This window comes from Mercurialis annua, linkage group LG2, assembly GCF_937616625.2.
Source record: "Mercurialis annua linkage group LG2, ddMerAnnu1.2, whole genome shotgun sequence".
NCBI classification, from domain to species: Eukaryota; Viridiplantae; Streptophyta; class Magnoliopsida; order Malpighiales; family Euphorbiaceae; genus Mercurialis; species Mercurialis annua.
This window is the reverse complement of record NC_065571.1, coordinates 41,775,574-41,792,229: the sequence shown is the minus strand read 5'-3', so window position 1 is coordinate 41,792,229 and position 16,656 is coordinate 41,775,574. Positions and strand designations below refer to the sequence as shown.

General features: G+C 31.4%; 2 protein-coding genes across 2 annotated transcripts; both read right to left on the bottom strand.

Annotated features, from left to right (window-relative positions):
• Window positions 1–1,025: 1,025 nt before the first annotated feature.
• On the bottom strand, window positions 1,026–3,565 carry LOC126668515 (uncharacterized). Its single transcript, XM_056104669.1, has 4 exons — window positions 3,382–3,565; window positions 3,217–3,292; window positions 2,246–2,331; window positions 1,026–1,362 (listed from the first exon to the last, which is right to left on the bottom strand). The coding sequence occupies exons 1-4, from the start codon at window positions 3,563–3,565 to the stop codon at window positions 1,343–1,345; spliced, it is 366 nt and encodes a 121-aa protein (XP_055960644.1). The 3' UTR covers window positions 1,026–1,342.
• Window positions 3,566–13,310: 9,745 nt separating this feature from the next.
• Window positions 13,311–15,475, bottom strand: LOC126666657 (9-cis-epoxycarotenoid dioxygenase NCED3, chloroplastic-like). Its single transcript, XM_050359492.2, has one exon. It carries the CDS (start codon window positions 15,365–15,367, stop codon window positions 13,613–13,615), a length of 1,755 nt encoding a protein of 584 aa, XP_050215449.1. The 5' UTR covers window positions 15,368–15,475; the 3' UTR covers window positions 13,311–13,612.
• Between the last annotated feature and the right edge of the window lie 1,181 nt (window positions 15,476–16,656).

Here is a 16,656-nt window from a genome sequence, read left to right as displayed (position 1 = left end):
TCTATATTTTTTTTGTATTTTTTGGCACCATTTTATTTTTCAGAAAGAATATGCGGCCGGAACCCGAAGGGGGCGAATTTAAAAAAAAAGAACTAGTACTTTTTTTATTAAAAACAAATCGGTTTCGTTTTGTTAAAAACGACACAGTTTTATTTAAAGAAAATTCGAAGAAAACAACTGCATCGTGAAGTATGCCTCATTGTCCATAACCTGACATTCCACATAGACAAAAAATGGTTGAAAACTAAAATTAGACATCTAAATGCAAAAGAGAAAATGGTCGAAATTTGTTTTATAACGTTTTGAACATTGAGATTAAATCGCTACAAACATGAAATGTTGGAATTTATTTTACCAATACTCCTAAAACATATAAAGTTAAGCGGGAATTTAATTTCAATAAGAAAGTAGAGATTGCTAAGTAATAAATCATTAAGTATCCAAGTACATCAAGGTTCAATCTGCAAAGAAGAACATACTTCAAATGAACAACCAGAAAAGGCTTCAGGAATTCACTATCCATAATAAGGTATATATATAAGGCTGGCTAGTATGATTCTTCTCATCAGCAGGGACGGAGTCAGAATTTTTTGGGGGTTAAAAAAAATTATAACTACTATTTATAAACTATTATAGAAAATAATATTTTTTGGTAAATGATTTATAGAAAATAATATTTGTAAAACTATTCCATTAATATTTGTAAAAAATTACAAACCGAGAGAAAAAAACAAACCAAAACCTTTAGAAGTTGGGTAATTGATTATGAAGATCACTGAACTTTCGAGTTTTTTCATTTGAGTCACTTAACTATTTTTCTTTTCATTTTGATCACTGAACTTTCATTTTTTTTCATTTTGGTATTTCAGGCCAAAAATGCTTATGTCACGACCCAAAATCGAGGGCCGCGACTGGCGCTAAGGAATGAGAATTGTAGTTCCGAAACCCGTAGCAAGCCTGAAATTCACTAAAAATATTTCGCAAATAAACAATCATATAATGACTTTACAAACGCAGCATTTAAACAAAGATACATTTATATGCAATGGTAAAACCATACAACGTGCTCGGACTTATCGTTTCCGTATCATGTACGTACTAGCCCGGCATAAACCACTATGTCGAAATTACATCACGGGAATTTACCTCCGTGGTACAATACATAACTATCGTATCCAGACCAACATGTACACTACAGACAACAACTATAAACCATATAAAATTTCACTGCTGTAATAGGCCACGACACTGGTCAGACATCACACTACTGCAACGGAAGTCGGGAATGTACATAGCTAAAGGAACTTCCGGTTAAAGACGGACTTCTAACCACGTCTAGAATCTAGGTACCTGAAAAACACACTATTGGGGGGGGGGGGGGGTCAGCTATTAAGCTGAGTGAGTTATACTTTACGTACCATATTATCAAAATAAGCATCGCATTTAAAACATTTTTTTTTAAAATACACATACAATCATATTTTCAAACAATTCCAACATATACAATCACAGCGACTACAAACAGTTCACTTAAGACAAGTATTTGATCCGAACGAAACCTTAATCTTAAACTCCTTAACCTTTCCTAATCCGTATCGTATTCGATTCAAATCATTTTAATCCAAGTGGTACGGTCCTGAGATAGTTCGACCGAGCTACCGCTACCACGTGGCATAGTCCCGAGATAGTTCAACCGAGTTACTCATGCCACTGCTTAATCCCAAGGTGTGAGTCCCGACATAGTTCGACCGAGTTACCCACCAGATACAGGTCCCGAGATAGTTCGACCGAGTTACCTCGTATCTGCCAAAATTATAATCCTCCTTTCCGATACCCAAACATATTCCATTTCATAATTATAAATATGATCAACATATAATGAGCTCATATCAAAGTTTCTATTTACGAATATCTAGACTCTTATAAAAACCGGTGATCACACGGCCTATTGACGCCCAATAGGTAGCTTGTTTCTTCGGATCGTATACAAATTCACATTAGCAAATAATCGACAAGTCTTAAGCAAAGTAATACAATTCATACATCAAACAAGTTAATCCATAGACAAACAATTTAAATGTAATTCAATCCAATAAAAACAATTCAATAAAATCAAATAGTATAATTTATGCGATGCATTTAATAATAATAATAATAATAATAATAATAATAATAATAATAATAATATATAGTATATATAAAATAGTTTTTAATACGATAATAAAAGTAAGTAAAATATACTCACCGCTTGCTATCCATAAACTTCGATAATAGCAAAGGGATGCCGCGTCCTTTACGCTCCAAGTTCCGTTGATATTTGCCTCGCCGAGTCTACGTAAATTCGATAATAGCTCGAATTAATAAAAATCTAACTATAGTTAATTAATCCATAAATTAGGTTTCTAGCCAACTTCGGCTATCGAAACCGTTTACCTATAACAGTCCAACCCCTAAACAAAATTGATATTCTTAATGTTCAAAACGTCGCCTACAACTTTCGTTTAGGTCTCGGACTGAGATTAGCACCCGAAAGTGTCAGAATTTGGCTCCGAAGTTAATAACTTAGGGCTGTCCTAAATTTCAGAACTGCTATGCGCGACATAATGTTCTGATTTATTTGAGCCACTTAAAGGCCTAACTAGCAGAAACTTATACTTAGACATTTATAGACGACATTCTTAAATTTCCGTACCAACAAACGGAACTTAATTTGGAGCTATATAGCTCGAGATATTGCCCTGAGAATATGGCTATTCCGCAGCGTATTAATTCCAGCAACATCGTCAAATTCTCAAGTTATCTCTTTAACGTTTTGGTCGATTAAAAGTCTATATACGCAACATTATACCATTTAATTCAGCCTCTATTCATGCCATTATCATCAACTTAAACTCATTTGAACATTGATTTCTTACCTAGGCCGAATACTACCATCATTTTCCATCCAAATTTTCATTCAACGTTACTCAATCAATTTCAACTCTAATTCAGCCCTAATGACTCTTAATCAAATCATGTACTTATCATTTTAACTCTTATACACCTAACCTTAACCATAGCTGAAATCTTAAGTAGTCATGTTAAAAATTCAATCAATAATCAAGCATAACAACATGATTCTCAACACTTGAATCCTATATCTTTGCCGAATACAAAACCAAATCATCATCAAGATTCATCAACAAAACCTAGCTAATTTCGGTTTTGAAGGCTCACCTTGATTGTTCATCAAACCGAATGGTCCTAGCTCCAAGAATCACCATCAAAATCCTTAACACAAGCTCACAATAACCTATGAACATCAATTATACAAAACCCCTAATTAATCAATCAAACCCGAAATTATACCCATAAACCTTAATGAAAATCTGATCTTCTCACCTTGATTTATAGGTGTAGATGTGTAGAGATTTCCGTCCCCGTTCCGTGGCCGTAAGAATCTCAATCGGACCTCAAACGAAGAAGATATCACACTTTGAAACTTTCTTCCATGAACTTGATGAAGATGACGAATTTGATCTATTTCTTGGCTGAGAATATGGTATTTTCTGAGTTTTAAACTCATATGCAAGTGGCTTAAATAGGTGAGGCAAAAGTCTCTTTTAGTCCTTGAGTTTGCCACCTCCTCAACCTCTAACTTCTAACTTTTCTTTTGTCCAATTTAGTATGTCGATCGCTTAATCGTTCGAACACGATAAATCTTGTATTATTTATATCCAAATCAATAATATCAACTTAATATCTCATATTTCTATTTCCGATAGTTTATTTTAGCAATTTTCGGCTAAAAGCGCTCAAATTCCATTTTGAGCTAAAATGTACTTTTTCCAACTTTTTCGTCCAATTCTCATTTTAATACTTATCGATAATCAATTTATCGATATTATTTTTATTAATACTAATTCCCGTCAATAATATATTATATTTCTATTTTTCGGGAATTAAAGCCTTATTTTCCAATTTTCGAGTTTAAGTGCACTTTATCCACCTTTTCATATTTTCCTTTTTGAGTATAATCCCATTTCCTTTATGGAATTTTAATATTGAGATTTTCTTATTAAAATCTCAATATCGACCTACTCGGGTCTTCTTTTATTTAATTATTTTCCGATAATTCCTTTTCCGGCCGCTTTAACTATTTAAATTTAGGCACGTTGCTTACTTTGGCAACGTCAGACATACGGAGTATTACAGCTTAGGTGGCAGCCGGAAGTTGACATGTGACAATCGAATTTTACAAGTTTTACTTTGAAAATTTATACATAATTTCACTTTGAAAATAAATTTTTAAATCAAATAATGCATATATGGCAAGTTTGCAGATTAAAAAAAATTAATTCCGAGTGCCACCTAAGCATTTTTGGCCGGAAAATACCAAAATGAAAAAAAAAAATGAAAGTTCAGTGATGAAAATAAAGAACGAAGGATCACTTTAACCCCCGAACATGGCACAAAGTATCAAAAACATCCAAATTAGCAAAACATGATCACTTTTACCCTGAACTTGTCAAAAATGGTACAACCCCCCCCCCCCCCCCCCCCTCTCACACAAGAGAGTGAGATACACTCTCCGAGTTTTGATGGTGGTTTCGGTTTTCTAAGGTGGTTTTTGATAAAAAAAAAGTTTAAATAATAGTCCTTATTGTGTTTGAACATTTTAAATTAATACCTAATAATTTAAAGAAAATAAAAATTAATCCTTATAATTTAAAATTTTATATAACAAATTAGACCACAAATTTCATATATAAAACAAATTAACCTTCAAATTTATATTTTTAACAAAAAAATTAATTTTTTTTAATTTTTTTTTTTAAATTTACAGACCTAGGGGTCTGTTCTTCTTCCTCAAGAACAGACCCCATGGATCTGTTCTTGAAGAACAGACCCTGTGTCTGTTCTGAAGAACAGACACCGGAGCTGCTGCTCCTCCGAGGAGCAGCAACTCTTCTTCTCCTGCGAGGAATAGCTCGTCGGAAATTTGAAAAAGAAAATTGATGTTTTTTGAAAAAGGTTCAAAAAGGCCCCTAGATTAATTAGGAGTTAATTGATATTTAAGTATGATTAATTAGAGTAATAATAAATAATTAAAAATCCACTCTCCAATTAAGATGCCCAGTAAGCGTAGGGAGGTTTTTGAGACGGTTTTGCCAAGTTCAGGGTAAAAGCGATCCGGTTTCGCTAATTTGGACGTTTTTGATACTTTGTGCCAAGTTTAAGGGATAAAGTGATCCTTTGTTCTGAAGATAAAAAAAATAGTTTAGTGACTAAAATGAAAAAACTCAAAAATTCAGTGATCTTCAGGATCAATTACTCTTAAAAGTTATTTAAACTAATTTGTATGAAATGAGATGTATGAGAATGGGAGAGTGCTTTTTTTTTATATATAGGTGAAGGCACACCCACCTCCCACTCCGTAAATATTGTGGGACAAAATCACATTATAAATTTGCCTATTCTAATAGTTTGTTTTAATAAAATTCTTAAATAAGAAAATAAAAATTAGAATTAGATACTAACTAGTTTAGTATGTGAGTAAGTTTTATAGTATTACAATTTTAAATTCATGGGAAGCTAATGCGAAAAAAATTTATAGCAGTTTTAGACTTATTACGGGTTTCGGAACAAGCACTCACATTATCTAGCGCCGGTCTCGACCTAAAATTTTGGGTCGTGACATGAGCTGGCTGAGTCTAAGGAAGAAAGTGACACAGAGGAGTCCAAAAGGATCAGGAATTAGAAGAAGAAGAGATTCCTGACACTGAATCATCTTCTGTTGAGGAGGTTTCAAATCTGCTAAAGGCAAAGGTTTAGCCTCTGAATCTGAAGAAGGACTCAGATGAACCAACTAAGGCTGACTTAGAGGAACTTCTAAAACAGATGGAGCTAAGAAGGAAAAGTGGAGTGAAAATCAAGACGGAAAAGATTGAGGGTTCCAACAAGAAAAGTGTGGCAAAAAAGGCTCCTGCAAAAAGAAGATTTTTACTAAAGAATTGCGAGGGTAAAATAGTATTGGAATAATAATAAGGTATAAATGTAAAGTTAAAAAAATAATAGAGAAATTTTTGCATAAAAAGAATATGTGAGTTACTAATGTATAGTCTTAGGAAAAGTGAGGTATAAAGTGTAATTTTCTCATAATCAAATGATGATACTGCACGAACAGTCATCGAATAGGGCTTCTTGACTATCAAATGAGCCACTCGTAGTAACCGAAAAATTAAGAGAAAATTACACAAATGGGCTAATGGCGGGCCTTTCTTATATTTTTCCTAAGGCTGTCCAATTTTTTTTATCAATACTAACTTTTTCTTTACTTTTATAAGCTAAAAACGGTAAATTATTACATCTCTTATATAATTGATGCTAGCCTTCCACCTGTCATATCTTTGATTCATCTTTTTTTGCATAAATCAACACATGTTGCTTCTTCTTCATTATTCCTCTTTCTATTTTCATATTTCTTCCAGTCATTGTTAACCTTTTCATCAGTTTTTTTTAATTCTTGTTAATTCTCTATTTATTTATTTATTTCGTTCTTTTTGATTCCTCACTCCTTAAATCAAAACCTCATCTTTTTTTATAACCTAAAATTCATCAGTTTTTTTTGTTCTTTTTAATTCTCCATTTATTTATTTTATTCATTCTTTTTGAAGATGGGCATGGTGATGGAATTGAGTATTTTTCAGATGTGACTATCTTTTTTGTCTCTCTATATATACTATATTTTAATAATATATATTTTGGCACTTAAATTATGATGAATCTAATGTCTCAGGTTGAAGTAGAAGCACTATTAATCTAAAGGCCAAGGCTAGCCACACTGATGAACCAAGTGAAGAAGTTAGACGTGTCTGTCCTTGTTCTAGGCCAGAAAAAACCCTCTCCCCTTTTCAATTGGTGAGTCCAAATCTACCCTTAATTTATCTCTAATATTTCATTTGTAATCTCTAATTGGTGTTTTTGTAGTCTCTGTGGAACGAGCAGCCGTGAAGAGTTTGCGGAGCAATGCATAAATAATGTAGAGTGTTTAACAATTGAAGATGAAGATGAAGGTTTTTTCTTCTATTAAATTTAAAATTCTCAAGGAATTGAAGACGGGTTGTGGGATTGGTTCGATTTGGTGTAAAACAATTGCATTTGAGAATGATGAGGGAATAGATTGACTTTGTATAGTATAAGTAGAAGTAGTTTGACCGTTGAAGAAAGTCATGAAAAGGGTGATTAACATATTGAGATTGGCTTCATCAATTTAAAAAGTGTATGGATTTTGTGCACTTTATATATATTTATTATGAGATATAAAGTTGGCAAGTTATATATATATTTTATCAGCGAATCGACTTCATCTTCAGTTCTAAATTTAATAGCATTAGAGGCTAATTAAGAATTATAAAAGCCGTACTCAAACAAAAGGGGGATAATTTTGAAAATTTCCAGTCTGAATTGGCCATAGTATATGTATTATTAAAATTATATTTGATATGTATTATTTATGTATTTGAAATATATTATTTATATAATTTTATGTGTATATATCGTTTTTTATATTGTTACTTTTTTATAATTATAAGATTAAATATTAAATGTGTTTCATAGATGTATTTGAAATATTTGTTTTCAATAAGTTTCATTAGTAGTATGTGACTGTTTTCGAGATACATCTTAAATACATATCAGATACATATGTTATACATATCTGATACATGTCAGAATAAGCTCAAATACATTTATAAAAAAAAGAACCAATGGCGACAAATTTGATGAAGTTGATAAATATTATAAAAGTTGAGTTAAGAAAATTATAACTTATTATTTTTATGATATCAAAATGTTATTGATATTATTTGATGAGTGAACTTTTAATTAAAGCACGTGATACATATATCTTCTAATTTAAAATATAGTATACATACACCTAAGAAACACATAAATAATACATATTAATAATTTATTTATTTATTTATCTTTATTTTAGAAATATAAAAAACTAATAGTCAGATATGTTCTTGATACATATTCCATACAAATAATACATATTTGAATAGTTTTTAAAAACTGACGCGCGACTGCGCGTGACAAATAATTTGTTTTGGGTGTGCCATGTGTTGCATCCTCATTGGAAAGGTATTAAATGTAAACTTTTAGCTTTTTTAGGTGCTCATGTAATTTTTCAGCAAACTTAACATTTTTGTTATTTTCTTTCTCTTTTTGAATATTTTTGTTATTTTCTCAAAAATTAAACTGAAACTGATTGTCACTTCGGCTTTACTCATCAGATCTTTTCTTTAAAGATGAAAAAACTCTGTAGTGGTCAAATACATGTTTTCTTTACGGCCAAATTCTACTTCTTGCTCTGTTCAGGGCATTGGTATTATTCCGTCATATTTGGGATCATGGGATTTTGAAAGTTTTGGCGTTAAGTGAAGCTATGCTTTGGGCAGTCTCAAGGCAATGGATTCGTTTGGTTTTTGAAGGAGATGACTTAAAAGTACCACAAGCAATTAACACTAATACCTTACATCTTGCTCATGCTTGGGCTATTTTTCAGGATATATTGCATCTTAAAGTTCGGTTTCAAGAATCACGATACAACTCGGTTCATCGTCGTTTTACTGTAATAGCTCATAAGTTATCTCATTGTCATATGTTATTAGCTGCTAGTTGTTTGGTTTCTTGATTCAACATTTATATGTAATTTCTGTTTCCTTCTATATATGTTATTTTCTGAAAAAAAAAAAACATCAGAAAAAATATGTTTCAATTGAAATATGGATATAGTTTTCGGTATTTATAAACTGACCGATTAAACAGATAAAAATACTTTTTATGGATATATTATTTAATTTAGTCATAGTTGTTATTTGTTGTTTCAAATTTAATATAATCTAAACATTATGATATTCATAAAACAAATTAACTAATTATGTTTTTAATCGAATTCATTACATATTTAAAATATTTATTTTATACCATGTTAATCCTGATGTCAATTTTTTTTGTTTTCTATCAATTTTCGTAGCGAAATTTAATCGAGAATAACTAAATTATTTGAAATTATGATGTTGTTGTTTAGTTAAAAATGTTTAATTAAAACTTAAGTAATTATTTATTTAATCAATTGTTGATCGGAAGTAAAGTAAGAGAAAATTAATAAATAAATAATTTATTTTTATTATCTCATGCTATATTAAATACATAAATTTTTCTAAAAGTTTTTCTATCCATATTTTTTTTGTCCATTATCCATTGATATTGTTTTTTGAAAAATTTATATATATCTATACTATATATAAAAGCACGGATGGGGGGGACAAACAAATTTACTGAATAATCTTTTTCAGTTTACTACTAAATAAAGGTTTTATAGTATTAATTAATTAGTTATTTAATTAAATTACTATTGTAATTAAAGTCCTAATTAGAATAGATAGCTAAATTATCTCCAATTATATTTTAGTATGTAAAAAATAACTAAATTGTCTCCAAATTAGTAGAAATACCTATCTTTTAGTTTGATTGAACTACAAAATTCAAACACTGTATTTGATTAATATAATATTATTTAAATTTCTATCTTATTATTTTTAAAGATATTATTAATAAAATTAAGTTAATTATTTAATTATGGTAATTATAAAACTAAAAGAAGAATAAATTCAGTATGAAATAAAATTTAATAACCGAATAATATTTACTTTTACTAAAATTCCTAACTAATTTAATATTAATTTAAAAAATTGATATAATTATAATAAATTTACTAATATATGTTCATTGACGAGTTACGTATTAGGCCTAATATCTTAAAAAATTCTGACCTAAAAAATATGTTTTATGTATATGCATATGCAAGTAGTAGAAAATGGACAGAATTTATGAAGTGAGTCCAAAGGCAAGAGATTGCAGTGAGCAGTGGTTGTACGTACTAAACATGCAAAGAACAAGAAATGGGCATGTCTAGAGACTGAAGTTTGCAAAGGCACTGAACATAATAGAAAAGACACTTGGTAACCCTATTCTATGCATGCTGCTACTTTATTTACGACACAGAAAAGCCCATCCCTGTTCGGTTACTATACACAACTTGCGTAGCTTTCTAGTTGATGATGATCAAAATAAACTTGTGGAGTGGGTGAGACACTACTTGAGAGCTTCCTCAATAATTGAGTTTCATGGGCAAATCCCACATTTTTGCAATGCTCACACTGTGAGTTTTAAGTGTGAAATTTTAAAAATGAATTCTTACATTGCTTGGAAATAGACCAACTAATTGATTTATAATGAGAGGATCTCCCACAAAAAATTTGGTCCCAAAGTGTATTTGTTTTTGTGAGTTGGAGTAGAGATAAATCCTTTCTGATTTCTGCAGTCGGTGACATCGTTCGGAAAATTCGTTTTGGGTGTTTTAAGGGTTCAATTTTTTCAAAAATACGACCAAGCTTTGAATATGATAGTAGATATTTTTTATCAAATTATTCCGTTTAGGCCTTCAGAAAATGACTTCTCTGTTTTTGAAGTACTTATTTTACTATATTATTCTTTAATTTTAAAATTTCCCTATTTTAGTAGTATTTTAGTTTAGGAATCAATTTAGGATTTTGAATAATTTAGAATTTTAATATAACTAAATGTTATATCCAGTTGAGGCAGTTTCTAATGAAATAATAATTTTGAATTAATTGTTTCAATTTGAAAACTTTCTGAAGGTTTATTTGCAGATGAAAGCCATCCGTTTATATTTTTAGCGATTTAATGTCAACAATTGAAAGTTGGCAACCCATAACTTCATCTTTTTTTTTTGGTATTTTCAGCGAATGATGACGTTTTGATAGTTTTACGATGAACGACTTGGTGCCGGATTATGGCGTTGGACTAAAAGTGTCAAAATTTTTAAGATGGCGATGAAATGGCCAACTTTCGAATGTTCAAATTAGTTAAAAAATGAAAGGTTGAGCTTTTATTTGCGAATTCTATTGTAAATCAAATGAAACTTGGATGTAATCAATTGATGCAAGAGACAAATAAAAGCCAGATAATCATCCCTGATCTTAAGGTTGTGCTTTTTAATTTTTCTTTTCTTAAATCAGTATATGCAATCCTAAGTAACACTATCATTTTCAGCAATATTATTTCTACTGCCTGCAGGCTGTTCCAAAAAGAAATTACATTGTGATTAAGGATCCATAAATTTACTTCAAGATTTCTCTTGCTCAAGCTAAAATCAGACTGTATTTCGAGGTCATTATGCTAGCTAGCTCGTTTATTCAGCCAGCAAATTGTATATATACGACAATATGTACTACATTCCCCATTCACCGGTACAATTGATGTACTACATTCCCCAAACATACTTTGTAGGGATATTAAACTTTCTAAGTCACTGAATTATTCCAATATTATAAAAAGGGTACTAAATTTCAAATCATTAAAAAATAGTCACTAAATTATCGAATTATTTTTCAGAGAGGTCACTATTTTAAAAGAAGGTCATTAACTTTATCGCAAATTATAAAACGGGTACTGAGTTATACCATTTTGTTAAAAAAAATAATACTATATTATAGACCTTTTTATAATTATGGCATGCCACGTAGAATAAAACGCAAAACGTTTGGTGTGTTTTGCCTCGAGTGACATCCCGTGAAATAATTTGATAATTTAGTGACCATTTTTTAATAATTTAAAATTTAATACTCTTTCTGTAATATTGGATTAATCCAGTGACCTAAGAAGTTTAATAAGTTTAATATCCACCCTTGTAGACTAGTTATGTCAAATTCTAATACTTTCTTGGTTTGAAACTGATATCCATCTTATTGTATTTCTTGTCAAGTGCAAGCGTCCAAGTTTGGGAAAAGAAAATCATTACTCTGTTTACTTTGAGCACCCTCATCAAGTATGGATATTTTGATAGAAATGTGATATTTTAGAATGTGTAGGTGTCAAATAATCCAAAATTTTAAATCTTAAATAAAAAAGTAAAACTATTTTCAAAGCAACAATTAATAAAGACTTACTTAAAAAAAGAATATTCTCTCATTTTGTATCGTTCATTTTTATCAATAAAAATGGATAATTTTGTCAAATTAATTTTTTTGCCCGACTGTTATCATTGTTGCTCAGACAGCAGCGTTATTCTAAATAAAATTCCAACAATAATTTTAGAGAAAATTATTCTGACACCTCTCATATATCACGTAATTCATATTATTGTTCCTCCCATTTGAAAGTTTGACGAAATAGACCATTTGTATATTTGTTAATATTTCAGCCATTCCGTCTAATTTTAATCTTACTCAACTAAATCAAAATATCTAATAGAAAACAATTTAATTTACTCCTTAAATTAAATTTTAATATTAATGTATATAGAAATTGTTTTTATGAGATTTAATGGCTTAATGACTTCAATTTATATATTCTTTACTTTTATTGATTTTAAATTTTAATCTTTTTAATTTTTTTAAAATTATTACTTCTCTTACTTTTTAAAATTGAAAAGAAAAACATTAATTACCAACAAATTTATTTTAAAATTAATAGATGAATAAATATATATAAAATAAATTAAAGAAATTAAATCATTAAGTCTTACAAAATAACTTTTATTTATAATTATATTAAAAATAAAGTAGGTAGGAACTGAAATTTAATTTTGTAAATTAAATCATTTGACTTAATCAACTAATATTAAAAATGAAAAAAACAACTCTAATATTAATGAAATAAAAAAAATAAAAAATCATATAGTTTGATTTTCAAACAGCGAAGATATAATTACGATAAATTTAACGAGTTTTACAGTAATTTACTCATAATTTTATTATTTCTAATTAACACATTTCCGCAGATATCATCAAAACTTAAAGTGTGAACAAACACATAAAATTTTGCCCAAATACAAACCGTTAACTGAGATACCAACAACAGTTTTAAACACAACTTTGTATGTGAAGTTGATGTGTGTTTATATATATATATATATATATATATATTTTTCTTCATATGAGTATAGTTGAATTATATAATGAGTAAAATGATTATACAATTAATTAGACAAGTTTAAATATTCCTTTAATTATATAGACCGATTAAACCAAATTAATTGAATTTTTTATATTATAAACTGATTGACCCGTTTATACCCCGAATCAATATATAAGATTATACATAAATAACTTTAAGTTCAAGTCTAAATATTGTTAATAAAGAATATAATCTTATACAAGAATTTAGATGTGGAGTCAGCATATGAATAGAGTTTTTGTTAGAGAATGATTTACCAAAAAAACAAAGACATGAGTTGGTAATGCAAAGACAAAAAGTGGTATGCATTTCATAAAATCACAGAATTTACAGAGGAAAACAGAGTATTGAAGGTGTGTATAAAATATGCACATCAAGAGTGAAAAAATATGTAGAAACCAGCTGAGCTCAAATCTAGCTATACCCAAAAGCTACAAACTGGTCTCCCAAAACCTCTCACTCTAACACTTAACACTAAAAACAGGATCATAAATAATACTGTAATAGAGAAGTAGACCCGGGGACATATCTGCAAACATCCCTCTGGTAAATCTCTTCTCTTCAATCGCCGGAATCTCGACGACTACGCCTGCTTTTTCAAATCATTAGCACTGATAAATGTGCCATGAAACCCGTAAGGAACTCGGGACGGAAGGCTAACTGTTGCCTCTAGCTTCAAACTGGTTGCATTCACTATTTGTAGCTCGGATTCGCATTCATTTTCGTCATGTACAAAGCATAAAATATACCCGGAATCCTCTTTCTTACGACTATCATCATCGTCGATCGGGAGAAACAGAGGCTCACCGCCGAATTTGTTGTCTCCGTAGATGTACTTGTGTACTTCTCCAGTGGAAAGGTCTACTTTAGCAAATCCCGATACTTTAGGCCATGGCTCGGCCAGGGCTAAGTACGCGAACCGTGTCTTTCTTCCAAGCAAGTTACGATTCACCATACCTGCTTCTAAATTAACTTGTTCGTCTTCGGAAATGATTGCACGACGAGTTGACTCGCCAGTTTTCAAATTCAGCCGGATTTCTGATAGAATACTTTGTAAATTCTCATCACATTCATTGAAAATTGAATCAGGAGGAGTCATACAAGATCCAATCACGACAACCTCGTCGGTCTCTGGCTCCTCCCACGCATTCCACAGATGAAAACAGAAGCAATCCGGCGCTTCAATCCACTTAATATCCGAACCATTATCGGCATTCTTATCGAGAATCCCGAACCTGGACGTCTTGTTCTTGTCATAAACAACCGGAGAGCCCCCGCGGATCATTTCAGGCAACTTAAACACCACTTGTTGATCAGGAATAACAACAAAATTCTCCGTGATAGCGAAATCATGCATCATAGTCGGCTGATCAAGCTCGATTTCGACATCCGGAGACTTCTTACCGTCAGGAGAGAATCTGAAGTATTTCAAATACGGTTTCTGAACAACATCATAACTAAGAGCAAACAATTCACCCGAAACCGGATCAATTTTCGGATGAGCGATCATAGTACCATTAAGCTGCTCATCAAAATCGTAACGCATAACAGTTTCTAAATCCCCAGAAGGAAGAACACGAACATGGTAAGGCAAGTCATCTTCGGACATAGCAAGAACACGGCCATTGAAATAAACAAGACCAGCGTTCGCAACGCCCGTGCCATGGCTCGGATCGACCAGGCCGCAAGCTCCACGAGCGTAAAACAGCAACAATCTAGCAATCCCAGAGTGTCCATGAAGTTCACCAATGGCCTTAGGAAAAACTGGCCGTCCAAGTTCACGTTCTTGAACAAGCCTATTAGTCTCAGTGAACCTGCAGGCATAACTTACTGACCCTCCCGTATCGAACCGAACCGCATGAACCATACCGTCACCATCAAAGAAATGATGACCAGCAACTGGCTCGTGAAGCGGGTTCGCCCCGTTTCGAAGATAAACGCCGCGAATGCTATCTGGGATTTCACCAGTGACGGGTAAATTGTGGACTACGGGTTGTTCTTGAACAGGGGAGAAATTACCAGAGATTTGGATACTTGGGTCAGAAGTTTTAGGTAAAGGGTGTTGCTGTTCATGTGAAATCAGAGCATTTTCAACAGCATCTAAAGCTAAGGATGCAGCTTTTTGTAAGAGATTCCATGGTTTTCGGGGCGGCAATGAGTTGTGTTTTTTTGGAGTAGGAGTGGGAATAGTAGGTGAAGGTGGGGAGAGAGTGATTTTAGAAGACTTTTTAGGGAAATTTAGAGTGGAAGGAGTGTGGAGAGAGCAATTAGTAATGTTGGGTTTTCGACTAGGTCTATTTTGAGATATTGCAGAAGAAATTGCCGATGATGTAGCCATAAGTTTTTGTTGTTCTAGGCCAAAATTGTGTACAAATGGAGAGAAATCTAAAAGTTAAAGGCTATTGGTAATTGGAGATTTTGTGTGTGTTTTGAGGAATTTGAGTGTAGTAGTGATTTATTTATAGAGAGAAAAAAACAAGAAAAAGAGGTCCACCTCAAACACATAAGAGAAGACCACGTGTAACATTATAGAAAAAAGAAATAAAAGTGATGTGAATGAGATGAAAGACATAGGGGGACATGGTGCTTACTACTTTGACACGAACCCCTTGCACTCCTTAATCCTTCTTTTCTATTTTTAAATAATGCAAATAATTGTAAAAAGTATCTATTAGATTATCTATCTTTTCTATTTTAAAATGTCACATGATGTAGGAGTATATTTCTTTATTCTTCTATAGAAGATGGAACAAATGTTGAATTATTTATGGTAGTTTGGATTCGTTTATTCCTTTTATGAACCAAGAAAAATTATCTTTGGGTTTATAACAATTAAATTATTTTTCATTTTCCATAAATATATATTGTTTGTAGCTACTGATGGAGTTAGTCTTTTCAACGGGTGTAAACTTACATAAAAGTGGTTATATTGCTGATCGGACGGTGGTTCTCCGATGAGTATTCCGATGTTTAAGTCAATATTGAGTTTAAGAGATTATTATTTATAATTGTAATTCAATTTGTGTATATGTATGCTTCAAGTCCTTTCATGGTAAGTATGGAAAAATATCTTATAGAGTACAAATAGAAAAATGATTTTTATTTAGAATATCAGTTCAAATAAAAAAAGATATTCCTATTTAGAATGTGAGTCTATTTAGAAGTACGTGTCCTTAATAAGATTATACTTCTTGAATAGAAATATGATTCCGAATAGGAATATGATTCCAAATAGGAATGTGTCTTTCGTTCCTTTTGAAGATTCGGGTCTTCTAAAATCTCTTTCATTCTCGGTATTGTAGTTGAATAATATTTAGATTCTAGATCTTTGAATATCTGTGTAGGATCTGGTTTACCAAATCCTGTGGGATTTGGTCTTCCTTAACTCTGACTTGATTCTCTTTAACTTATCATTCTTCGCCGAGTCATGAGATCCGCCTTGGTGGGAAAATCCCACATGACTCAGGTTCATAATACTACCATGTGAAATTGGATTTCCATCATTATCTCCCCCTCAATCGCCATATCGACATTGAGATTGTCAATTTTCATAGCCTCTTTGTTGAATCGTAGATTTGTAGAGTTTCTCCCTCCTCTTGTCTACACGCTCTTAGTATGCTTGTAGTG

What these genes read in the sequence shown, in the direction of transcription:
- LOC126668515 (XM_056104669.1), bottom strand. Translation starts at nt 3,565, where the DNA reads ATGAGTTTAAAACTCAGAAAATACCATATTCTCAGCCAAGAAATAGAT. An exon ending in ATCTACACCTATAAATCAAG is followed by an intron (nt 3,293 to 3,381) that starts GTGAGAAGATCA and finishes TGATGTTCATAG; the next exon opens with GTTATTGTGAGCTTGTGTTA. An exon ending in CGGTTTGATGAACAATCAAG is followed by an intron (nt 2,332 to 3,216) that starts GTGAGCCTTCAA and finishes GAATTTACGTAG; the next exon opens with ACTCGGCGAGGCAAATATCA.
- LOC126666657 (XM_050359492.2), bottom strand. Translation starts at nt 15,367, where the DNA reads ATGGCTACATCATCGGCAATTTCTTCTGCAATATCTCAAAATAGACCT.